The 26,431-nt window shown below is 40.8% G+C and overlaps 3 protein-coding genes across 4 annotated transcripts in view; 1 reads left to right on the plus strand and 2 right to left on the minus strand.

Moving 5' to 3' along the window:
- The window catches only part of Vcf2 (VCP nuclear cofactor family member 2), a 152,808-nt gene extending 148,022 nt beyond the window's left edge, over nucleotides 1–4,786 (minus strand). The window contains exon 1 of the mRNA XM_060375231.1: nucleotides 4,335–4,786. The gene's annotated coding sequence lies outside the window, so the exon portion shown is untranslated. The remainder of the gene's footprint in view (nucleotides 1–4,334) is intronic.
- Alas2 (5'-aminolevulinate synthase 2) lies at nucleotides 1–23,417 on the plus strand. 2 transcript variants are annotated; one of them, XM_060375217.1, is made up of 11 exons: nucleotides 1–103; nucleotides 4,874–5,069; nucleotides 5,734–5,856; nucleotides 6,819–6,929; nucleotides 10,076–10,298; nucleotides 11,021–11,205; nucleotides 13,790–13,969; nucleotides 16,770–16,934; nucleotides 17,929–18,197; nucleotides 19,526–19,688; nucleotides 23,129–23,417. In XM_060375217.1, exons 2-11 carry the CDS (start codon nucleotides 4,889–4,891, stop codon nucleotides 23,290–23,292), a joined length of 1,764 nt encoding a protein of 587 aa, XP_060231200.1. In that variant the 5' UTR covers nucleotides 1–103; nucleotides 4,874–4,888; the 3' UTR covers nucleotides 23,293–23,417. The 2 variants fall into 2 exon arrangements, with proteins under 2 accessions (XP_060231200.1, XP_060231202.1); XM_060375219.1 differs by lacking the exon at nucleotides 6,819–6,929.
- Nucleotides 21,652–26,431, minus strand: part of Apex2 (apurinic/apyrimidinic endodeoxyribonuclease 2) — a 21,592-nt gene continuing 16,812 nt past the window's right edge. The window contains exon 6 of the mRNA XM_021627048.2: nucleotides 21,652–25,487. Within this exon, the coding sequence (XP_021482723.2) occupies nucleotides 24,582–25,487 (906 nt within the window). The 3' untranslated portion in view covers nucleotides 21,652–24,581. The remainder of the gene's footprint in view (nucleotides 25,488–26,431) is intronic.

The raw sequence follows: 26,431 nt of genomic DNA on the forward strand, positions 1-26,431 counted from the left end.
GGGGAGGGGAGAGAGGTGGGGCTGAGCCAGAAGCAGGGGTGAACTCTGCTTTCCAGTGCACAGCAGTCGCTGTCTTTGGTTCGTCCTCAGTGCAGGGCAACAGGTAAGAGCTGCCTTCTTTCAGACCTCTTTCTGGGTTCTCAGCCACACTGCATGATGACTCTGGTTGACTAACCCTGACTTCTGACCTTCACAGAAACTGTCTCTTCTGTTTGAGGTTTCCATTTCTTTCCCCTCTCTTCCTCTTTTTATTAATATTTAGTATCATTCATCTTACTTCACTTATTCACTGACAGTCATGCTTTCTTTTACTTTTCCTTCAATGGACTTCTCTCTGAATCCCCCACAAAACCCTATTTCTGTCTCCTTCCTCAATTCTGTATCTTTGTTGTCTTCTTTTTCTGTCTTTTCTGTTTCTTCCTCTCCTTTGTTACTCTAGAAAAGGTATCTTAACATTTTGTCCAAAATTCTACAACACCCCCTAACACTTAAGGCTCTTGGATCAAGGTGTCAGAACCTTGGCAAGAGGTAAGATCTAGGAAAGAAAAGAGGGCTTTGTTGAGGTGGTTAAGAATGGTAAGGCAAGATGAAGGAATTGAGAGGTTGCATAATTAGCAGCAATAAAGGGAGGAGGGTGGAACAGGAATGTTGTCATTATGCAGAAAAAGCAAAAGATGTGTAGTCTTCCTTGTAAGTCACTGTGAGAGATAAACCCCCTCTCCCCACAGGTCATTTATCCTTTGACAACAGAATCTGCCCACTATTTCCACAAATTTCTTATTTTTAGATTTGTGTTCTAAATTCTTCTGTTTCTAATTCTCCTATGATTCTCCAGGGTTAAAAAGAGGGTACTAGGAGGGGAGGTAAAGCCTGATACTTCTTCCAGGTCCTGGAAGAAATAACGGTTTCTCCTCCAGACTTCAATGATTTGTAAAAGCCGGCCACAAGTAAAGAGACAGAACAGAAAAGCTTCAAAAGTGTCTTCTAGTTTCTCTGCAGGGATAGAGTTGCAGGTGGTCTTTCTGGCCCATGGAACTGCAAACTGGGTGCTGACATAAAAGGGAATTGAAGAGATGCAGGAAAAACCTTTCAGTAATGATGCCAGTTGTCCTGAAAACTTACGATTATCTCTTTGATTTTAAGATTACAGGAGATCTTTTCTATGCAGTGTGGTATATAAATCATTAAGTGATGGAATGAATTAATAAATGGTCAATAGTTCCTCAAATCCTACTTTAGAACATTTAGGGAAAGCAACTAGTCATAAAAGATAAATGTACAGTAAAGGAGACTGTATTAGTGTAGCAGAGTGGCTTAGTGTCTAAACTCACGCACTCAGCTAAGAAAATATGGACAGTGGTGGATTCATAGTGGCAATATTAGGGGTCTCTGAAGCCAGACTGCCTAAGTCGAAACCCTGCTTGTCTCACTCATCAATTCTGTGACTTGGTAAATCATTAGATCTTCTGTGGCCTCAGTTTCTATTTACAACATTGTCCTGAGGACTGAGTAAGTCAATGTATGTACAGCATTTTACAACAGTGAGAGCTCTGTTAATGTTTGAGTCTCAGAATCAGAAGGGAAAAGATGAAATTTCCTGTCTAATGCCATTTCTATGGAGAAAGCAAGGTTAGAAGGTGTAGTGGTCTAGGGGAAGCCCACGTTTACACATAGTAAATTATAATGAAAGTGAGACAAAAATCTCATCGACAGCTTCACAGAATTGGCCTGATATATTCATGATCTGAATCCTTGGCTCCAGGGTATATTTCTTCCTGATTATTTGGGTTTTATTTTGCCTACTTTCTTTCTTTTTTATGTTTGATTTTTGAGAAAAGATATCCTACTTAGTCTTTACTGGCCTGGATCTATGCAGCCCAGGCCAGCGTGGGACTCGGGACCCTGCTATCTCAGTACCCTGTGTGTGTGTCAAGATACCCAGTCTACGTTCTTAATACCCTCAATTGCCTACAAAGCTTCCCCCATTCGTTTTTGCTCATTTCCATCTCATATTAAGTAGTGCTCTAAAATGGACATAAGAGTCCAAAGCACTATAAAGTTAGGGGTCATCATGATGTTCAGCAAGATCAGGGTGGGACAAGAGAAGTTGTAATTGGAGCTTTAAAATAACTCAAGGATTCAATCCACATCAAGAAATACTATTTTTTCTCAGAAGCTTCAGTACATTATGGCCAATAGTCCCACAGAAATGATGCTTATACTAGATTTTTTCCATTTCTGTACATAGAAAGCAGGCCTTAATCAACCATCATTCCAGGGCAAGACTTTACTTTTCATCTAATCTTAAGGGCTTTCCTTCTCACTATGTACATGAGTGTTGTTGCCATTGTTGTCGATGTTGATATTGTAGAAGGAGTTTGTAGGAACCTGCAGAAACCTGGGCTGTCCATCTTGACTCACTACAGATTGCCAGAATCAGCCTTGCCCAGATGCTCAGTCGTGATCCCAGAAAGGAGTTCTTCTCTCCCACACCCTGGGCTCATCTTAGGGAGTGGCCAGACTCTGATGGTGATAAACGCTAGGGGCTTTATCTATGGTCTGCAGGCTCAGCCTTGAGAGCTATAGCCTTCATGGGTAGACCAGTCAGAAGGGAGACTCTAATTTGCAGCTATGAGGTAGGCACTGGATCCAATCAATGGCTTACTGAGTGATGTAGGCATAAATACCTCACATTAGACAGCTGATCAAAGCTAAGACCCAGAGAGGAGAAATGCCTTGCCCAAAAACATTGAACAAAGAAGCTAGGAAGCCAACATTTAATTAAGAAAAACCTAACTATTTTACATACCAAGATGAATGATGAAAGGTTCACATTTTTTGTGTGTTTTTTTTTTTTTTTTGTTTATTTGTTTTTGTTTTTTCATTTAATCCTTCCAGCCAGCTTTTTGCTTTTTGCCATTACAAGGCCCATATGACCAGGCCCCACAAACTTACTCAGGCTGCTCTGACAGCCTGGGAAAGGTGGGGAGGATGTTCTAAGATGGAATAAGATGGCTGGGTTGCTCGGTAAAGAGGTTGGGTGCTTGTTCTGTGAGAGTTGGGAGAAGTTACCAATTGGATAGGCCCACGAGTTCCTCCTACTCCCTCGTCCCTCACATAGTAAAGCTATATATACTGAGGGTGCTGTTAGATTTTGTTCAGTAGCTTTCTTTGCAGAGCTGGGGCCTCAGTCTTCCCATTTTCTTTCATATCTTTATTTATTGTACTGTCCTTACCCTTTGATTCTGGCTCTACAATTGGCCCTTATCTATCCAATATTTTTCTCACTCTTGTTCTGCCTTTCATATTTTTACGTCTCAATCTTACCTTCTCTTGGGCCTCCTCCTCCCCTTTATCCACTTGTTTCCCTTTTAAGTACAGATCTATTATTTTAAATTATATGTATGTATATGGTTCTGTGCATAGGTGCGTATATGTGAGTGGCAGGTCCATGGAAGCCAGAGGCATCAGATCTGAAAATGGAGCTACAGGCAGTTATGAGCCACACAACATGAGGACTTGGAATCAAACTTGGAAGAAGAGTACTTTTAACCACTGAGGCATCTCTTCTGCCCCTAATGCTGGATTTTCTGAAATCCACTTTTGTTTTTCATTCAGTTTTTCCCCCCACCATCCCCCAACAGAGCCATGTTCTCCTTTCCCTAAGTCTTTAATGTCTAAATTGCCCCCTTTATCTTAGTGTCCCACTAAGATAATAATCCAACCCTTGCTGGATTCTTTTCTCTCCTGCTTTTCACTTTTTCTATATTACTCTAGCTACGTGATGTTTGTTCCTACCAGAATGTTCCCCATTTTTTCTTTCTTTTGTCTTATATCATTCCCTGTTTTTTATATTACCCATTATCCTCTTGTCTTTCAGCATTAGTCTTACTCTAGTTGTCTGTTTCTCTCTCTACCTTTTTCTCCTTCCTTCCAGCTTTGAAGCTTATCTCTTTCTCAATTTCTGGTCTTCCCTTTCCACCCCTACAGTTTTGTTTTCTCTCCTCTTTTCCCTTTCTGAAGTTGTCTTCATTCTTCCCCTACTTCCCTTCTCTCTCCTACTGAAGATCATAGTTATTCATTAATTTACTCCAAAATTAAGCCAATACTCATTGAGTGTTAGATGTCATTTGCTTATATTTTTCTATTGTTTTTCTCCCTATCTTTTTTTTTTTTTTCTCCAGTCTCCTTCTTTTCTCTATTTTGGCCTCTGACTTCTTCACCAATCTATATAGATTATGTCTTCCACACTTCTTGGGTCTTATTTTCACCTCCTCCTTTATCTGTGTTTAACCAAAAGTCAGGAGAAAATCCAAACATATCAAAATACCAACCTGTTGGTACATCACCTGTAGGGCCCATGAGTGCCCTTTCCCATTTCCTGGTTCCTTATGCTGACAGTTGGATTCACGCTCCTTCTTGCTTTCTGGCAGAGCATTCTCAGGACACAGCAGGACTGGCCTCAGAAGCTCTGGTGAATGGCATCTGTTTACATTAGTGGGTGGAAGAGGATAGACTATTAGGAAGAAAGTAGCCTCAGGTGTTGGTCAAAGGGTTTGTCATTCTGCCACACAATGTCACTTCAGTGATCTTCATGCTCACTTAGCAGCTGGTGGCAGAGTGAATGAGACTCCAGGTTTTCTGTCCTCTAGTTAGAACTCTCTCCCTTGCCTCTTTATCTAGTGGTATTTCTCATCCTTCCTTCACATTTTAACACTAAGAGTCCTTGCTTAGAAGAATAAGAAGGGTATCTCTAAAGAAGACAATAAGCTTTGAGTGGGAAACTAAAGACCAAGAATTAAACACAGACATGACTTTTGGCTTTTGGTCAAGCTCTCCTGATAGAATCTCATCTCTCCCACAATTTCTACAGGACTTTGGGCTCAAGATGGTGGCAGCAGCTGTGTTGCTACGGTCCTGCCCAGTGCTCTCTCGGGGCTCCACAGGCCTCCTAGGCAAAGTGGCTAAAACTTACCAGTTCCTATTTGGTATTGGACGTTGCCCCATCCTGGCCACTCATGGAACAACTTGTTCTCAAATCCACCTTAAGGCAACCAAAGCTGGAGGAGGTAAGAAAAGGTTATTGGACAATGGGAATTTCTGGGTCATAAAGACAATAAAGACTAGGACATAAATGTTCCAAGTCTGATTCTCATTACCTAATAGCTTGGAGAGTTAATGTGAAAAATGTCAAGGCAAAAAGGACTGACCTAAAAATTATACAAAGGATGTGTCTTCTCCCAGGGTCTGTATAGTCTTACTTCCATGTTCCTCACACACCTTCAGCCATGCTGAAAGAGGTTATAATTGCTCAAACTGATTTTCTTGTCCTATGATCCCTTGCCTTTGCTCTTGACATGTGACCTTCCCCTATACTATTATCTCCTCCCATACTTCTCATTCAACACCAAATTTAGGCATATGGTTCCAGCAAAGCCTGCCTGTGTAAACTCCTAGCCTATCCAATACAACTCTTGGTCACATCCCTTATACCCTCTAGGTCCCATTTTTTCACATCTTCCCTTCCATCAAACTGTTCCCAGGTTGTTGTCAGCATGTGCTATTTCTCCCTGCTTAGGAACTCCCCTAGCAGTGAGACCAGAATCCCTTAACTCCTTGTCTCTATTCTAGCCTGTGGTAGGACTCTGGGACATAGTTAAGGCTCAGTAATCATTGCTCAGTTGACTGCAGCGCTAGGACTGAACCTCCAATTACCCTCTTACATTTGTGTAGACTCTCCAACTTGGCCCAAGAGCCACTGTCCTTTCATGCTGTCAGAACTCCAAGGCGGGAAGAGCAAGATTGTGCAGAGGGCAGCCCCTGAAGTTCAAGAGGATGTCAAGACTTTCAAGACAGGTTTGAGTCAGCCTCTATCTTATCCAATCTCTATTCCCAATGACTGAATCTATTTTATCATATTCTTGAGCTAAACTAATCTAAGCGAAGCTAGTGTACATTCCGTGAAGGGAACTCTTAGTTTTTCATAGGGAGGCCATAATGGGCAGTTGCACCAGAAGCACCAACACATATACACACACAAATCCCTATAACTTGTAGCTGTCCGTCTAAAATGGGCCCCCCTCTTTCCTCAGTAGCTAAATGGAATCCAAAAGGCTGGGATCCAAATTTAAACAAGACCATACTATGAGAGTCTAGGTTTGTATAAATGAAAAAAGGCAGAGGATAGATATATCCTTTACTTTTCACACAACATAGTCCATTAATTAGCCTTTAATTCCTGCAAAGTATCTTGCATCATCAATTTTATTAAAAACAAATTCAAATACAGTTTTTGTTGTTGTTGTTTTGGGTTTTTTGTTTTTTGTTTTGTTTTTGTTGTTGTTGTTGTTTTACTTTCAAAAAGACAATCTTTATAAGGCTACAGAGTTCAAGGGCAGCCTGGAAAGGGCACCCAGGACAATTACACTTAAGTAATGACCACACTATTGACATCTTTCACTGGTCACTTTGAGTTATCACTAAGAACAAAAAAGTTAAAGACTCAAATTTAATGATGTTCAGTAGAGAAGACTGAAGTGCACTAGTCTCCCAAGCATACGACCTAGAACGCATACCCAGGTTACCTTACACATATGGTAGTTCCAGTGGGAAGTGTGAGCCCCCTTAAAGAAGGTTTCTGGACATTCTAGAGGTTGCTACTGGAGAGATGAATGCACACTGACTTTTCAGACATGTTGTCCAGTAGCCTTCTATACTTTTCAGCTTGAATTTCAATACATTACACTGAATCTAAGGAGGACAGCAAACACTGCCTTGTTTTCTCTCTTTATTCCAATGAACTCCATATTCCCTCTCAGACCTGCTGAGCTCTTTGGATTCAACCACCTCAAGCGAACCATTCCCTAGTTTCCAGGACCTAGAGCAGACTGAAGGGGCAATTACCCATCTGGTTCAGAACAATATGACTGGTAAGTTTGCCAGATGGAAATAAAGGGTGTGGGAACAGAGCAGTAGATGCTGAAAGGGTGGGTGACGTAGGAGAAGATAGCAAATGGGAATATTTTTAAGCCAAAGGGACTTTAAAATTAAGTTTTAGTGCTAGAGTTGCTAGATCTGTGCCTTCTGTAATTAATTCACTTCATTCAAACACTTACCTCAGTAGTTTATGATAAGGAAGAATAAAATGACATTTATAGTAATGCAATGTTTCTAGGTTGTCACGACATCTAATTAAAAATTAGATTCCCTCCATTATTTATTTTTCATATTCCCCTCAAAGATTCTTACCCTTCACAAATTCCCTTTCTGTCTCCTATATTTATTTTTATTAATGTAATTTGCTAAATTCTTCTACTATAGGAATAAAAAATATTTTAACAGATACAGGAAGATAAATAATAAATTACCATGTACTATTAAGTTTTTATTATATTTTTTTCCCAGGCACACCTCCCTATGGCTCTACACACTTGCAAAAACATACACTTGTATGTATGCTCACATATATGCACACAATTTCCCATCCATTCTCTTCATCATATTCATGTCATTTTTCAGAAATCTGACCTTACTAACTCCAGAGTTTATTGTCTGCTTTGTTCAATTAACAATGTGTGACCTCATATCACTTGCGACTTTATTTCCATCAACACAGACCTGCATAATGATTATCAGTCGCTGAACTGTGTTCTGTAGTGTGGATACATCATTATTCATCTAATCTAGAATTTATAATTTAGGTTGTTTCTATTGCTTTTATATTCTTCCATTTTAGACTGCATACTAGTTTTACACCCATATGACATATGTATTCAAAGAAAATTCATTGTTTTATCTTTTCCATTATCTAAACCAATATGTCACTTACTGGCTAGGCATTTATTTGCTAGATGACCTTGGTCAAGTTAACTGATCTTTCCATTCCTCAGTTGCTTCATCTGTAAAATACGGACATTGACAGAACTTTCCATATAAAGTTGATGTTAGAAATAAATAAAATAGTATCTTTAAGGTTCCTGGAAGTAGGTTTTGTATGTATTAGGCATTCATTAAGGCCAGCTGCAGTAATATAAGATACTAGCTATTTTTAATCACAACTACTATTACTATTATTATGCTTCTGATGATAGTATCATTGTTCCATACTAATATTAGTGCTGTCATCAGATCCTCACAACTCAACAAGAATTCTATTTTTTAATTAATATTTTTATTTTACATACATTGGTATAAGGCTGTCAGATCCCTTGGAACTGGAGATACAGACAGTTGTGAGCTGCCATGTGGGTGCTCAGAACTGAACCTGGGTCCTTTAGAAGAATTAACGTATACATAGAAGATTCTTTTAGAAACATTTTAAAAAAACTGAATTGTTTTGGTTGGCATACAATGTAATGGGTTTTACAAGGCATCATTATGCATGTATTATTATATTCTCAGTTGTTCTTCTCTCACCTGGTTCCCTTCTTCACCTAGGCAGCTCTCCTTTTGCTTTCCTATTATACATGTTCTATTGCCCTCTCTATTTCTCACTTCCCTTAAGATCTCTTCCTCCACCTATGGACCCTTTCTAATTTCTGACCTATAAATAGACATGTACAACCCATATACATATACACAATTTAAAATTTAGTTCCCATATATATATATATGTATATATATATGAATATGTCATTCTGTCTGACTTATATTGTTTAATATAATGGTTTCCATTTCCCAGCAAATGTTATGATTTTTTTACAGCTGCACAAAATTACATTGTTTTATATGTATAACATATTCGATTCATATAGTAGGTCTACTTTTAATTGATTCTTTTGAAAAGTTTTATTTTATCATGTTTAATCATGCATGCATGTGTCTGAGTGTACATGTGCATGTGTGCTGATGCCCTTGGAGGCCAGATGTGTCCAATCCCCTGGCGATGGAGTTAAAGGCAGCTGTGGGCCACTTGATGTAGGGACTGAACTTAATTCAGACACTCTACAAGAACAGCATTTACTGCTGAGTCATCTCTCTAACCCCTGTTGTTTTTCTAAGAACTTCCACACTGCTTTCTATAGTTTCTATACCAGTTCATGTTCCCACCCTTGGTGTACATGATTTGGGCTTTGCCCACATACCCCCCAGAATTATTTGTCATTGTTTTCCTGACAATTGCCATTCTGACTGAAATGCGACAGAACTGAAAAGTAGTTTCAACCTGCATTTGCCTGATGGCTAAGGATGTAAATTATTTACTGTCCATTTGAATTTTTCTTTAGAAAATTGTCTATTCAGTTCATCAGCCCATTTACCAAGTGGATAGTTTGTGGGTTTTTCAGTGTTTAATTTTTGCAGCGGTGAGGATTCTTTTTTGGTTACATAGCTAATGATATCTGGTGATAAGACACATGACTAGAAACTAGGTATAGCAATATTCCTTTCTCTGGAACTGAAGTGGCAACTCCTGTAAGGCTTCATCCATCCACACTGATTCTGGAAGGAAAGATGAGGCCATGCTATGAGTAGAAAGCCTGACTAAATTTGTGAATGAATTATTGAGTTAATGAGTGAGTAAGCAAAGGGATGGCTAACTGAAATAACAGAGAGTTAATGTGAACCAGGGCTGGGGAGATAGCTCAGTGAGTAAAATGCTTGCTGTGCAAGCCCAACAACCTGAGTTTGAGTCCACAGCATCCACATAAAAGCCAGATGCAGCACAGGTCTTGATAATCTCAGTGTGCCTCCAATGAAAACATGTAAGGCAGAGACAAAAAAAAAATCCCTAGGAATCTACGGGAAGGCAAGTGTGCTGTACACCATAATGAACAAGAGACCTTCTCTCTCAAAGTGGAGACAAACTGACATCTATGGCTGTTCTCTGAATTCCACACATGCACCATGGCATGTATGAACCTGACCGTGTGCACAGAGTCATATACACATATTATATTAAACTAGAGAAGACAAAAAAAGAGACTGAATGAAAACCGATAAGTCATTTGTTGAACAAATAAATGAATACATGGGAAGACAATTTAGAAAACTCAAAATCAACAGCATGGGTAAAATAAACACTACCTAGGAAGAGATTTGACTTAAATTATTCTTATCTCTATTTCTATTCTTGCAGGAAGCCAGAATTTTGGTTATGACCAATTTTTCAGAGACAAGATCAATGAGAAGAAACAGGACCACACCTACCGTGTGTTCAAGACTGTGAATCGCTGGGCTGATGCCTACCCCTTTGCCCAACATTTCTCTGAGGCATCAATGGTCTCAAAAGATGTTTCTGTTTGGTGTAGTAATGACTATCTGGGCATGAGCCGGCACCCTCGTGTGTTGCAGGCCATACAGTGAGTAGTAGAGTATAGACTATGAGCTGTGTCTAGATCTAGATCTAGATCTAGATATGTGTGTGATCTAGAGCCACACTAGCAGTGGACACCTTGGTTCTTCTACCACCTCTTTTGTACAAGGTCCCCCACTATATCTACTCCTCAGATAGGAACTGAGACAGTCAACACATCATACTTTCTAAATGACTTTTTGGTGTGAAAGATCATAGTAGAAATACAGACATATTTGCTGATACTATGAGCTAGAAACCAGAATATAGAATGATGTGTATATGTGAAAGAGGGGCAAAGGGGAGGGAAGAGGAAGAAAGGGAGGAGGAGTGATTCAGGAAAAAAGGAAGAGATGGAGGGGTCTTCCTTTAGCTGTTCCAAACTACTCAAGTTAGATCTACTTTATACCCTCATCCTGCAGTGCCTCTATCGCTACCTGTCTCATTTTTTTTTTTTTCTTTTGGTTTGTGGTTTGTTGAGACAGGGTTTCTCTGTGTAATAGCCCTTGCTCTCCTGGACTCACTTTGTGGACCAAGCTGGTTTCAAACTCACAGAGATCTGTTTCTCATTCTTTCCTGTATTGGTCACAAAGGGCACTGTTTACACAGGACTACTTAAGTTAGTACTGACCCCATTTAAGGAATTGTTTCATCCTTGCTCACTGCCTAACAATGTTTTGTTTTGGTTTCCGTTTTGTTTTTCCCTGTCCTCCATTTTATTGGGGCCAGGGAGACCCTGCAGAATCACGGAGCTGGAGCTGGTGGCACTCGCAATATCTCAGGTACCAGCAAGTTTCATGTTGAGCTCGAACAGGAGCTGGCTGAACTACACCGGAAGGACTCAGCCCTGCTCTTCTCCTCCTGTTTTGTGGCCAATGATTCTACTCTATTTACCCTGGCCAAGCTTCTGCCAGGTGAGCACAAGGTCAGAGAGGTACTCCAGGCTGGTGTCCTACAATAAAGCATCCAGTCTCACTTGCTGCCCCACTGTTTTGAGTTCACTTGCTTCATCTGTTCTTCCTTTTCACTTGACAGGCATAGTCATAACTTAATGATTACATCCCTCTGTTCCCACTCCTTCCTCACACCTAGGTTGAGGGCCAGCACCAGGGAATAGCGTTTTAACCTCACAGAGCAGTAATGCCTTAAAGTTACCATTTTCTAACACATGTAGTCTTTTGTCTCCACAGAGATTTAAATTTTTTTTTAATCTAAAACTTCTACCTTTATCCTTCATTCTTACCATACAGCCCATGTCTTACTGCAGGAATAATACACTTACAGCTTCTCCTTACTTACTGCCATGAAACCAAATCTATCTGTACATAGATATTTCTTCATTGTTTCCCTTTACAGTAAAATATAGTTTTTCCATTTCTGCCTAAAGGCATCATTTCACCTATCTACTAGAGCCCATCTTCCCACTTTCCCACATTCTAGTCAGTGTCATCTCTCCATATGCTTTCTCTCAGTCTGAATCTTCAATGGACAGATGCTCCACATCTATGTCAGTCCTTGGCTCATGTAAGCGCTCACAGAGAAGCCATGAAAATGTCACATTCCTTAACCTCTACTTAGAGCTTTCCAAGTCTCAGGGACAGTTCTGCCAAACCCTCCTCTCCCTCCTTCCAGCAGATATCCTCACCTCCTACTAAAACGAAAGAAGCCACCAGACAGGATTATCCTCAATTTCTAGCCACAAAACACCTGCTGACTTAACATGTATCCCCACTTCTCATCACACTCTTTGCTTCCTGTAAAAGCATGGGACATGCCTTTTTCTTGTTGTCTCATCTTTTCACTGATACACTGGTCACTGACAACTATCCATTCAGGAACTTCTCACTTCTCACTCCACCCCACCTTTCCATCTGTCTGTCTCTGTATGTGCGTATGTGTCCTTTCCCCTCCCCCAACAGTTCCCTGATCCCTGCATATCTTCAGCCTTTTACTCTCTTTTTAAAATTCCCCTGTCTCAACCCCTCCATCAAGTTCTAGCTCTATCCTGCCTATATTAAACAAATGCATGAGAAAAGGCTTCATGCTTGCTGTCTGCTACTCTGCTACTTCACTGCATGGTGCAAAACACACCACTAATTCCTGAACACTTTTTCTAATGTCATCCAGAACCCCTAAATAAAGTTAACATCTTGGGTATTTCTTTTTGATCAGTTCTTTACTCCCACTCAACCAATACAATTCAACATTTTTTCATTTCTACTACCAATCATTCCAGTGTAAGCAACATCATTTTTTGCTGTGTTCTTTCCTTTCCTACAATGTATTCTCCATACATTCAGAACAATGTTTAATTATAAAAATCTATCCTTGTCCTTTCCCTGTTCAAAATTCTTCAATTTTGCCCCTAGGATAAAATGTAAACTCCATGTCATGATTTCTAGCTAAACCAAATCCTAAGCTGGGCATGGTAGATCAGATCTGCAATCATAGTACATGGGAGGCTGAGGTCAAAGGACTACATACTAAATTACGGGATACTTTGGTTTACAGAATGAGACAGTAACTCAAAAAAAAAAAAAAGAACTGAATTCTATTACACACATATCTTTTAAACCTCATGTTTTGACATCCTTCTTTCATGCATCTATAAATTAGTCATTTATTTTTCCATCCATTCATTAAAAAATATTTCTTTAACATTCTTTGTGCCTTATGCTGGGAACAAGAGATACAAAGATAAAAATATTTGGGCTTTGATCTCAAGAAACTTCCAGCTAGACAAGCCAAGTCATGGAAAACAAAACAAAACAAAACAAAACATGATTCATTCTTCCCAAATAAAAGTTGCCCCTTACTTTATTAAAGGCCACAGTTCCTTGATGTCTGTGAAATTTGAGGGTTCTATGACATAGACAGATCCCCTTTCTACATTCCATACTTCCTATCCTCTCAATATGGCCAGTAAAAATTCCCTGCATTCTTCATATCCTAGAGACAACCCTTTCTGGTGCTTGGTTTTCTTTCCTGTACAGTGAAGTGGTCATTTCTTGCTATGATCTGTCATGATCATATAATTCCAAAAGTGAATGGTATGCATCCATCCCTGTAACTATCAACAGATGGTTGTGACCTGGAAAAGGTGAAGTGTCAAGTAGACCAGGGAGAAACCAGCATCAGTCCAAATCTACAAGCCTTTTCTAAGATTAATCATTTTCCAAGCTTTGATTTTCCAAGTGTGGAAAATGAACCTAAAACCTGTCACAGAGAAACTAAAGGATCCTGGGAAAGTGAATTTTCTTCCTCCTCAAGCCAGCCAGAGGCAACATTTAGACATCCTTTGAGGGAAGAGTATTAATAGTTCTTGGGCAGGGGTGTTATGACAATGGAGGAAGAGGTGAGTCACAGAGGTTTCCAGAAGAGGAAGAAGAAAACGACCAGGTCTTCAGAGGGGAATACCACCTTCTGCCAGATCACACCTGAAGGGTAGAGGGAGAGTACTGACACAGAAGCTTAAGAATTACATATTTGTTTCCTCAGGGTGTGAGATCTACTCAGATGCAGGCAATCACGCTTCCATGATCCAAGGTATTCGCAACAGTGGTGTAGCCAAGTTTGTTTTCAGGCACAATGATCCAGGACACCTGAAGAAACTTCTTGAGAAGTCCAATCCAAAGACACCCAAAATTGTGGCTTTTGAGACTGTTCACTCCATGGATGGTATGTATTATGTGTTTGAGGACATGTTTACTAGTATTGATATCTTACAAAAAACATCAGGATAATAACAACTAACATTTATTATGGTGTTTAGTTTATGCAGCTATTCATAGTTTACATATTTTAAAACATAAAATTCTCATGATTCTATGAAGTATGTTCTATTATTATTATTATTATTATTATTATTACATGAGGAAACTGAAGCATGAACAAGTGCAGTCACAATCACACGTAGTAAGTGCCAAAAGACAGGCAGCTATTACATTCTTACGAATAATCTAAACTGCACAAAGACCATCAATGTTTGTCCTAGTGCCTCATCAAGTTGATGCAAAAATTAATATTTTCATAGAACGATATGTAACAATCTTTCCCTGCACGACACGCTTTCCATAACGAAAGCTATGCAAGTCTGCTCTCTACAGTGGCAAATTTTATAAACTCATTTTTTTGTTTATTTTTTGAGACACTGTTTCTCTGTGTAGCCTTGGCTGTCTTGGACTTGCTTTGTAGACCAGGCTGGCCTCTTGCAGTCACAGAGATTCACCTTCCTCTGCATCCCAAGTGCTGGGATTAAAGGAACGTACCTCCACTATTGGTAAATTTTATTTATTTTTTAAGTATTTTTTAAATTTATCTATTTTCATTTTTTGTGCATTTGTGGTTTGTCTGCATGTATGTCTGTGTGAGGGGGTCAGATCTTGAAGTTACAGACAGTTGTGAGCTGCCATGTGGGTGCTGGGATTTGAACCCGTGTCCATCTAGGAAGAACAGTCAGTGCGCTTAACCACTGAGCTATCTCACCAGCCCTGGCAAATTTTATAAACTCTTGACTAAAATTCCATGGTCTGCTAGGAAACTCTGCAGCCAAAACAGTTTCTCGGTTCAGACAGATGTGAAGTTAAATCCCACCTTTGCTACATATTATCTGTGTGGACTTGAAAGTTCTCAAAGTCTCTGGTTGTGGAATTATAGGTAATTGAACTCATTTCATTTATTACACTTTAATAAGAATAAGGCCCAGAGCTGTTTATTATAGCTTCTGTATTGCAGAAATTATGTATTTCAGGTATCTGTTTCCAGATTTATTTTAGGGAACAGGTCTTCATTTCATGCCACAGTGTCAGTTTTTTAACTGAATAAAGAGGATCCTTAGTAGTCCCCAATTTATATAACTATAGGCACCATAAATAAACATCACATAATCAAAAACTGTCTACATTCAAATACTAGTATAACCACTTATTAGTTAATACTTCTTATTGTATATGATGTTTATGTGGGCACCCATGGCACAGCACATCTGTGGAGGTCAGAGGACAACTCAGTGGAGTTGGCTCACTCCTTCCATCTTGGTTCTGGAGATCTAGCTCAGGGCACCAGGCACTTTCACCTGCTTGGCCATCTCACCAGCTGCTCATGAGAGTTTCTGAAATTGCATGGTGTTACAGCTCGCATATTTGAAAAATGCTGGTAATAATAATAATAATAATAATAATAATAATAATAATAATAGAATAGCCCTGGATACCAAATGAATTCACATACATAAGGAACTCACTGTCATGTCCGCTAGCATATTTCTACAATCATAAAGAAAGTAAAACCAGCACATCTGCATCATAGAATAACTATTCAAATTTTCTAGTGGAAATCATGGGCTGTAATCACACTAGTTATACCTGTAAATGAGTTGCTCCTTATTTATTTATTTTTTTTTTTGGTGGAATCTGCCTAACCCATCAATTCTAGAGACAGATTTCTTCTTCTGAAAATATACCAGAACCACTGAACTATCTTGTCTCAGGTTCCATCTCCTGTTGTTGTTTGTCTTTATAAGTTCCTATCACCCCCATAGTCTTTATTCCAGGTCTAGGGTCCCTGTTTACATCTGAAGAAACTTCTTTTGCATTAGAACTCTTTTTACTTCAGCAATTTCTAGTGAGTGAAAGGACAGTGTCTTAGAATACTAAGAATGGCCACAAAGTCGAAATTCAGATGACTCTAAAATAACATGATAAGTGGTAAATAGGTATGGAAAATGGAGGAGACTATGAAATAGCATCTAACTTGATACACTGTGACTGACCATAGGGGAGAAGCTACTCAAAGAAAAACCACCCTCACAGAGACACAAGACATTTCAATCATGCAGAATTACAAAGAAACTTGGAATGAAACATAAGAGTAGGGAGAAAGCATGAAGAAGAAAGGAACATACTGAGAAAAAGATCAGAAAGCTAGAACAGAGAGAGAGAAGAAGAAAGAAGAAAGGCAGAGACAGAAAAAACTGAAACAAACATGGATATGAACACAAAGAGAACATAGTGACAGAAATCCAAGAAAGATAGAAACAGAGAGGGCCAGTTAAGTATAAAAATATGGATGGGTTATCAATTGTCCATGGCCAAGGGGTTGTGGGGGTCTAAAGTGAGGGCTGTACCAAGCTAGAACAGATAGGTATAATATAGATGACTTCCACCTCTGGAGAGAAATGTACAAACCCTTAGAGGGGGAAGGCAGCAGAGAACCTGAAAATGATAGCAACAAGTTGTCAGAATGAAGCAAAAATGACAGAATGAGGAAATGCATGGGGCAGGGGAGGACACAACATGAAGAGCTGAGGTATGGGTGGGGTTCAAGCGCTTGATGTTTGGAATACTCCCAAATGATGATAGACACCTCCCTCCTTGTCTACAACACTCTTTTCTATGTTAAATGACAAGAACATTTCATAAAGGAAATGGAGCTGGGGAAGGATTATGATTTCCTATTCCTTTCCCTCGGCTTTTCTCAGGTGCCATCTGTCCTCTGGAGGAACTCTGTGATGTGGCCCACCAGTATGGTGCCCTGACCTTCGTGGATGAAGTCCATGCTGTAGGATTGTATGGAACCCGGGGTGCAGGGGTTGGGGAGCGTGATGGAATTATGCACAAGCTTGACATCATCTCTGGAACTCTTGGTGAGTGTCTTGGCTAGGATTAATATTACTCTGATGAAATATAATGGCCAAAAGCAATTTGGGGAGGAAAGGGTTCATTTGGCTTACTATTCTGAGTCACAAATCCACTGAGGGAAGCCAAGGCAGGAAGAGGGAAGCCAAGGCAGGAACTAAAAACCAGGTTTAAAAAAAAAAAAAAAGAAAGTTCTTCCTGGAAGGAAGAGCTCATGCAGAGTACATGGAGGAGTGCTGCTTACTGGCTTGCTGCTCATGGCTTGTTCAGCCTGTTCTCTTACATACCCAGGAACACTAGCCCAGAGTTATAGTATCCACAAAGTGTGGGGCCCACCCACATCAATCACTAATTATGCAAATATTCTACAGGCTTACCTGTAGCCTAATCTTAAAGGGGCATTTTCCCTCCTCTCAGATGACTTTTGCATGCATCAAGCATCAAGTTAACATAAAGCTAGCCAGGAATTAGCAAACACCTTGGGCCTCCCTTCTATACAATCTAGAGAAGCAGCCCCAACAGACCCATTTCTTCTGTGTATAGCTCCAGTTGTTTGGAAAGAATTTATAACACCAGGCTCTCTCCCTACCAAATAATCTCTTTTCCACTGCAATGCAGTCACTGAAAATGCCCAGAAAAAGTTTTTCGAAAAGGCGCTTGCACTGGGCCAAACAGCTGGGTTCAATGAAAATAAGAAGCAAACTGTTTCCCTCCCCACCCCAGCTCCAAGCCTCATCTTATTTATTCTCCAGGCCCTAACCAACTAAAGGTCCCCACCCTGCTACTGCCTATCTCATCCCCACATATGGCAGTATGTGACTGTCCTATCTCAGAGACACAGCACTATCAGCTCTGACATGGAAAGGAGATGTTCAGAGGAATGGGAAGGGAGTCTGATGCCCCAGCTTCTGTGTACCTCCCTGTGTTACCTGGGGCATGGACCCTGCCCCTCTGGAGACTGATATATAAGTCTATGCATAACTTTCTATTGCTTATTTGCAGGAAAGGCTTTTGGCTGCGTCGGTGGCTATATCGCCAGCACTTGGGACTTGGTGGATATGGTGCGCTCCTATGCTGCAGGCTTCATCTTCACCACTTCACTGCCTCCCATGGTGCTCTCTGGGGCTCTAGAATCTGTGCGTCTACTCAAGGGAGAGGAGGGTCAAGCCCTGAGGAGGGCACACCAGCGCAATGTCAAGCATATGCGTCAGCTACTAATGGACAGGGGCTTTCCCGTCATCCCCTGTCCCAGTCACATCATCCCCATCAGGGTGAGGACTCCACCATGCCTCCTTCCTTCCCCGCTTCCTGTTTTTGGAATTTTCCCCTTTGCAACAAACTGAAACCTGCTCTTTTAACCAACACTTTCCAACACTTTGCTTTCCTATGACCCTCCCCACCAACACACACATACACACACACACACACACACACTGTCACCTTTAATGCCAGTTTTGAAAAATTAACTATTATAGACTAAACATCTCTTTCTTATATCAACTATTGACCCATTATTACTAAACTGCTGTGACCCTCACAATACTGAGCATATAATTTACTGGTTTTCACATTGTTTATAAAAATTATTAGTGGATCACAGAATCAGCATCATTGGTTATACTTAGCACTAAACACAGGAAAAATAGAATTGAAAATATTGGCACATACAACACACAAGTAAAGATTACCAATTTGTTCAGGTTTATATATATTCACATCTGATTATACTGTAAAACATACTTATTACATATAGTTGAGGTAAAAAAAAAATCAAACAAACAGCCATAGAAACAGCTGGTACTTTGGATCTCTAGCTATGTTTAAATGTTTTTCATTTCTGAAATAAACCACTGCTCCTTTCTCAAGTGGCATATATTTATGTGAGTCAGTTAACTCAGGGTGTAGGAAGGACACTTCTTATGACAATTTTGTAGATGAGAAAGAACAGTAATCTCTTACTATCCATGGAGGATTGGTTCTAGCCCTGTGCATGGCCCATATCAAAATCTATAAATGCTCACATTCAGCTGTGCAAAATAGTGTTACATTTCCATATAATCTACTCAGCCCTCCAATATACATTTACTTATCTTTAAATCACTAATAATACCAAATTGAAGTAAAGAGTACTTAGTATTTAAACTATATTATTGGGAAATACTAACAAGAAAAGTGCATACATTAAAGATATTTAAATTTTATCTGAGGATGGTTGAATAGTTGAAGAAAGAATACAGGGATACAAAGGGCCAACTAGCATTCCTGGGTTTAACTATCTAATTTTTAATTTAACCTAGTCACAGCAACCCAGATGTGTCCTGGTTTTCCAACCACCCCAATTTAACCAATGTGCTTGCTGTATAAATAGGATCAAGACAAGATGCCAGCTCTATCCCTTCTTCAAATTTCATTGCTGGCTCTGGGCTCTTCCTTGATAGAGATTCTGAAGCCGTCATTGCCTAAGCCCTTTATGCAAAACAATCTGTCCGCAAACTCAGTGGTGTCCCTTGTTCTGGTTCTGTCTAGCTGCTTCATAGAGCTAGTGTGCAATGCTGAGCCCAGGGTGAGAAGTGCTGAAAGGCCTTTCTTTTGAGCCCAGGTGGGTGATGCAGCACTCAACAGCAAGATCTGTGATCTTCTGCTCTCCAAGCACAGCATCTATGTGCAGGCCATCAACTACCCAACTGTGCCTCGGGGTGAGGAGCTCCTGCGCTTGGCACCCTCTCCCCATCACAGCCCTCAGATGATGGAAAACTTTGTGGGTAAGTCCTCAGCACAGGTGTCTACACTTTCCTACCCCTAAGCCCCAGGAGTCAAAGAAGCGGGGAGAACAGATGGCATTTGATCTGGGTAAATATCTCTAGGGGCATCTGTTGTGTACCAGGCTCTATACCAGAGTCACAAATGAATTGGAAAACAGCCCACAGACTCGCTGGGCTCTGGTTGGATTGATCACAGAGACAGAAATAATAGTGGATGCAAACAATGGTATCAGATGAGATCAAGATTAACAAAGACAGTACCTGGGGAAGTTGTGGGAGCATAGAAGATGGGGCTAACCTAACTTGCACAATTCAAGATCGGCTTCCTAGGGGAAAGGACTCTGAGCAGACTCTTACTAGGTAAGTAGCTTTGGACCAACAGAAGAGGGTTAACAACAAGGACTCTTAGAGGAGGAAAGAACACAAAGAAAGGTAAGGAGGGAGGTGAGGAACAGCAACATGTGACAATAACAGTCAAGTGCAGTTAGACATGCCTAAAATCCCAGCACTTTAGAGGTGGAAGGAGAATCAGGAGTTCAAGCTCATTTTTGGCTACATAGCAAGTCTGAGGTCAGTGTATACGCTTCAAGAAGCCAGGTCTCAAAAGCAACAATAAAGAAGAGGAATTTCTGGAATGGAGGATAGTAGGATGGAGGTGGGGAGAGTGTCGATCTAGGAGCTACAAAAATAATATAAACAAGGACTAGGTTTAGAGGCCTGTAGAGCTGAGCTGGTCAGTTTGGGGTTTACCCTGAAAGATGGCAATTTGGTGAATTCACCCATTGTTGACTGTATTTCTTTTGGGTACATTTTTGAGATTGTAATTTAAGTATAGCACTTCTTACATTTCCTCTCTGTACACCCTCCCATATACCCCTCTCTGCTCTCCTTCAAATTCATGGCGTCTTTTTTCATCAGTTGTTACTGAATACATATTTGTATATGAGTATATATTCCTAAAACCCCTGCTATTTCCATATAATGTTACATCTATGAATGTTGGCAAAGAATAGTTTTAAAGATAAAACATGGCACACAGCAGGTGCTCATTCTAAGTCTCTTGGATGAAATATATGTAGACAGTGTCAGAGAAGACAAACACAGAGAGTACTAGTACAATATGATGAGCTGGGTGGCTATAGAGTGAGTGAAAGAAAAGATTTATAGGTGAGCAAGTCTGTATGGTCCACATTGAGCTACATGTGGATATAGTGCCAAGATCCTAGAAAAAAGGAATTCCAGGAGCAAAATTTAAATAGGAAAGCAAAGGGCACATGTTGAGAAGTCATTCTGTCCAGAGCATATGCAGCATAATTTGAAGAAGATAGTTAATCCATTCATTCACTTGAAAACATCAAAGAAAGCTGCCTAATACCTATTATTTACCATGTGCCAGGAATGGTTTTAATAAATACATGTAATAGAGATGCCTTTATAATTTTCATTTTTTATTACAGAGTGAAGCATAAAAACAGTTACTGGTCCATGGTCAAATAGGCACTAGGGGTCCTGACTGTTCTCTCTGTGGTCACAGCTACTATGTTTGTATGAGTGGATGGTTCAGACTCTTTTGGTTCAGTCTCTTCTACATCTCTGGGATTTGGTTCTAGAGATTTCACTGCTGAGGTCTCTGAGTGTTCACTTTTGCAGGAAAGTTATATTATTAGAGACATTTCCCACTACTCCACCAGTCCACTAATCCCATAACCAGCTCACCCTGAAATCCTACATGTCTTCTCTGCAGCCTCTTTAAGATATAGTCTCCCTTCTCTGCTGCTGTTTCTTAAAAATGTATCAATATATTTTACCTCATTTCCTTGCTTCTCTTCTTCCCTTCTAAAATTTTCTTCACACTAGCCAGCAGAGGGATTTTTCTAAAACCCAACACTATTGTTCCATTTCCTAAACCTCTTCATTGCCTGTCACATTCCTCTAGGGTAAGATACTCAAGATGATCCACAGCCTGAGAAAATACATCAGTTTAATATGCAAAATGGCAATGACAAATACATGTAATACAGAGATAAATACATGCTGGAGGTCCATGTTAAACCAACTAAAAGGACGTTTAGTTCCAAATTTGGAGAAATCCCTAGATTATAGAACAAAGTTGAAGCTCCCTGGTATGGCATGCAGTGTTGTTCATGCTGTCCTGGCCTGGCCTTTCCTCTTCTGCCAAATGCACTTTATTTCTCTAAGTATGTCCAATGAATTCCAGTTCTTCCATTATGCTTTGCTCTCTTGACTCAGTCACCCATTATTTCTCTTGTTTATTTTCCTTCCTCTTCTAGTCCTAAGTTATTCTTTCAGTACGTGAACATTGTGTTCTTACTATGGGCTAAACACTGTGCTAGAGACCTAAGAATACACAAGACACAAAACCCTACCCTTCTGTAGCTTAATTCTAGTAGATAGGGACAATCAACTTAAAAAAATAAACAAATAAATTAGCATTCTAGTTCAAAGTGTTAAAGGAAAACATAAAGCAGAAAAGGGGGACACGAATTGCTGCAGGCATGCACTGTCTTAAAGGGTTGTAGACCTGGAGTGGCAGGGGTAGAAAACATTGAGTTAACACTGGAGAGATTTGAAGGACACAAAGACATTAGCGGGGAAACATCTAATAGATAGCACAGAGTCTAAGGCAAAGACCCAAAGACAAAAATATTGCTTTTATATCAGGGGAACAAAAGATGGATGTGGATGGAGTGATATAGGTAAGTAGCAGAAGAAATGAGCAGATTGGGCTTAGTGGAGGACAGAGGCGAACAGTTCAGTTGTGTCCATGTTGTTAGACATAGGCATTAGGCAGCCAAGCATAGCCACAGTAATGCTACTGAATACACAAGTCTGAAAAAAATGAGGCTGAGTTCTGGGGAAGCTGGAAGCAAAAGATTCAGATTCATCAGCACACAGATGGTATTAAGAACACAAGGCCTGACCACACCAGGAAGGGATAGGCAGAAACAGGGCTAAAGGGATTAAAAACAAGACCAGCAACACACCTTAAGTACTTTTTACAGTTGGGTCATATTCCCTCCTCTGGGTTCCTACACACCCCAGGAATGCGCCCCCTACCTTGTCTCACAAAGGTGATATCACAGTATGATTACTTTTAGTGTCATCTTTACCAGGTTAGGATTTTCTGAGCAGAGAGATTCACTGTTAGGCCTCCACATGACCTTTATGTAGGTAGTAGTACAGACTAGCACATGGTTTTAAACCTTGTCAATGGTGTGATTTTCTGTGCTTTATACATCTCAGGACCCATAAATGGTAGCAATCATGGATCACGCTGAAGTAGACAAATCAATCTACTTCTGGACCCATGTTACCTCAATGGATTGAGGGAGTCAAGCTCTTGGTGCAACCTGTAGCAACATGGGTTTTAAAAGGCTAAATCTAACTAATTCTTTCCCTCTTCTCTTCTCCCCTTTCAGAGAAGTTGCTTCTCGCCTGGACTGAGGTGGGGCTGCCCCTCCAAGATGTGTCTGTGGCTGCATGCAACTTCTGTCATCGTCCTGTGCACTTTGAGCTTATGAGTGAGTGGGAGAGATCCTACTTTGGGAACATGGGGCCCCAATACGTCACCACCTATGCCTAAGAAGCCAGCTGCCTTGGATGCCCACCCCACCTGCATTCCACCTAGGCTGGGCTTCTTCCTGCTCTCTGCTTTGTTGTGTGCTTCTAGCTGACTTGATTCTAAAAATAAAAAGCAACCTAAATGAACCATTCAGTCATTTGGTGGACAGAAAGCAAACAACTGTACTATACTGACTCACTCAGACAGTAAGTCTTAGCCCACATATTGCTTGTTGGTCTGACCACTCTGTTTTACTGATAGGAAAAGCCTGATTTAGGAAGAGGAAAGAAATGCCCATAAACTTTATTAGAAGCTGTATAAGGAACTAAACCCCTCAGATAAACCTAAAGTGGCTTTTTCAATAGTTTCAACAAAAATATAGAGCTTTATCTTCACAGGGAGATCTGCAAAGCTAAGCCCCAAGTAGCCTCCGAAGTCAGAAGATACAGTGGGTCTCAACTAAAGACTGACTGTTCTTCAGGATTAATGGCTTTCCACAAACCAGTAATCTTCCAGAATGAGGAATGCATGTCCCTTTTTCTCCTCCAATATCATTTTTACAGGATTTACTATCCTTCCTCAAGGTGAAGGAGGAAGCTTGGCTATAGTATTCAATGTCTTTACAGCAAGGCTCCCAGCAGGGAACTAACAACTCTACTGTTCAAGGTGGTTATCTTCCCTGAGACTTACGGTATTTCAGGCCCTGGAAATCTAAGGGCTGAAACATCCCTTCTTTCTCTCTGGTGATTCATTTGTTTCAGCTGAAGAACACACTAATTGGGAAGCTCTTGTTGAAGTATATACAACCCACACCACATCCACCTTCCTCACTGATTCAACCTCAGAGCTGCAGATAATCTCAGGAGCTCACCATACCCCTTCATGGTGAGCACAGCTCCTCACTATACAATGCTGCCTTGGCAGTATCTCACTCATCTACAGGAGGCCAGGAAGCCTAGCACTGCCTCCACTTTCTAGGGTATGCTTAAAATATCCACTCAACACGGTACACTTAAAAAAAAAAAAAAAAAAAAAAAACATGAGCTTTATTTATGAACGAATTAAGTGTCCACCAAGGGCTGAAGGGGTTTAAATTAGTTCCCTGGTCCTAGGTGTACAAAGAAGAAGAAATAGAGATGTGAGAAGGAGGAGGCATTAGAGGAAGAAGGGAGGGAAGGGAGGAAAATGAGAGAAGAGAAAGCAGAGAAAGAAAGGAAGCCTTGGGAAAAAGGCAGCTTCAGAAGCAGGGACCTGGCATCAGACCCCGTGCAGCAGGTGACCGTGCTAGACATCCCTAAGCCTCAGTTTGTTCAGCTGGGCCTGCTCCAGAGGAAGAAGTTACAGCGGGAGGAGGGGTCACTGGGAGGACCTCGTGGTCTAGCACACATGTAGAATTGGCGACCCAAGTTGGGCCCTGCTTTTTTCACAGTGCGCATCACACATGGCTCCCTGTGGCCTCCACAGAGGGGCATGGGTGAGGGCCCACTGAGCACAGACTTCCAGAAGGAGGTCCTTACTTCCTTCTCATCTTTTGCCTCTGGAACCTTGATCTTTTCTTCTATCACCGTGGCCGTTGCCACCTCTTCTGGAGCCCTTGAGGTTGTAAGAGTACCCACCGGAGGCAGGTCCACAACAGAAGTTTGGGGAAGGTTAGAGGAAGGCTGGAAGTAACTCATCAGGTTTTTCTGGCTTCTTTTGGAGCCACCTTGACTTTTCCGAATCCTGGTTGAGTGCATACGGGCTTTGCCTGGCTGTTTCTGTGCCTGCATTTGATGGCTGGGCTGTAGTACTGGCTGCACCTGTACAGGTTCTTGTTCAAGAGGAACGAGGAAGCGAAGAATCTTGAGCTGGGTACCAGCAAACTCAGGGAGGAAGCGGGTGCACAGAGCTGGACACTGTTTTGCTGGCACACACGATACATTCAAGACAGCTCCCACAGGGCAGTGATCAGAGCCCATCACTTCCGGGAGTAGGAAGGAGGTCTGGAAGGTATCTGTAACCAAAGTCCTATCTCCCAGTATATAGTCAAGTCGGGAACCATAGTTAAGATGGCGTGCACCACTGACCACTGACCAGCAGGTGAAAGCCCTCGCCTGTTTTGGATGGAAGCAGCGGTAGCTATCCATAAAAAGCCCTATGTGGGATCCAGCCTCAGTCCCTGGGTCACTGAGCAAGCCATCCATCCACTTACGTCCGGGGTCCTCTTCAAAGCACTCCTGGGGAAGGGAAAGGGGATGAAAAGGCAAAACTAGATACTTAAAACAGGAAGAAATTTAGACTAATTGCTTCATTATATACATAAGAAAATTTGCTTGTCCTAAAGAAGATTCTTGTTCAAGATCATATAGCCCAGACCAGGAAAAGCTGGGATTTGGTGACCTTTCTTTCTTTCTTCCTTTATTTTTGTGTGTGTTCTGCCTTCACATGTGTCTGTGCACCATGGGTACATGCAGTACCCATGGAAATCAGAAGAGGTCATTAGACTCTCAGGAAATGGTGTTCTGATGGTTCTAAACTGCCATGCGAGTGCTGGGAATCAAACCCAGGTCCTCTGCAGAAGGACTACGCACTCTTGATGGATGAACCATCTTTCCAGCCTGGACAAGCAAGAACTTTTAAATAAATAATTCTAGAAATCAAAGCCTGGGCTTGGCGAGAAGGCTCAGTGCTTAAAATGTATACTACTCTTGCAAGAACCTAAGTTTGATTCCAGCACCTATACAAACATCTCAAAACCATCTGTAACCCCAGTTCCAGAAAATTCTATGGCCCCTGGCTCTATGGAAACCTGCACTTCTGTGCATAATACGCCCCTCCCATACAATTTAAAATAAAAATACATATTTTAAAAAGTTCTTTTTTTGTTTTTCTGTCTATTCCACTGTGATTACCTTCCATTAATGCCAAAAATTAAGCCTTGCTTAATCAAAATAACTCCCAGAATTTCTCTTCAAAAAATTGTAAAAACAAAACCAAGCATGGTGGTTACACTTATTATCCCAGCAGTCAGGAGGCTGAGGCAGGAGGATTGCCATGAATTTGTAGCCACTCTGGGCTATATTGTCAGAGATTCTCTCAACAAACAAACAACAAAGAAAAGTGGTTACTCCACAGGGTAGTAAGACAATATCAGGAGTTGGAAGACTGCTGCTTTTCCTTT

This window comes from Meriones unguiculatus, chromosome X (assembly GCF_030254825.1).
Source record: "Meriones unguiculatus strain TT.TT164.6M chromosome X, Bangor_MerUng_6.1, whole genome shotgun sequence".
Classification (NCBI taxonomy): domain Eukaryota; kingdom Metazoa; phylum Chordata; class Mammalia; order Rodentia; family Muridae; genus Meriones; species Meriones unguiculatus.

Excerpts from the sequence above, each read along its gene's own strand:
- Alas2 (XM_060375217.1), top strand. The coding sequence starts at position 4,889 with ATGGTGGCAGCAGCTGTGTTGCTACGGTCCTGCCCAGTGCTCTCTCGG. Across the intron at positions 6,930-10,075 it reads GGTTCAGAACAATATGACTG|GAAGCCAGAATTTTGGTTAT; the intron begins GTAAGTTTGCCA and ends CTATTCTTGCAG. Across the intron at positions 18,198-19,525 it reads GTCACATCATCCCCATCAGG|GTGGGTGATGCAGCACTCAA; the intron begins GTGAGGACTCCA and ends TTTTGAGCCCAG.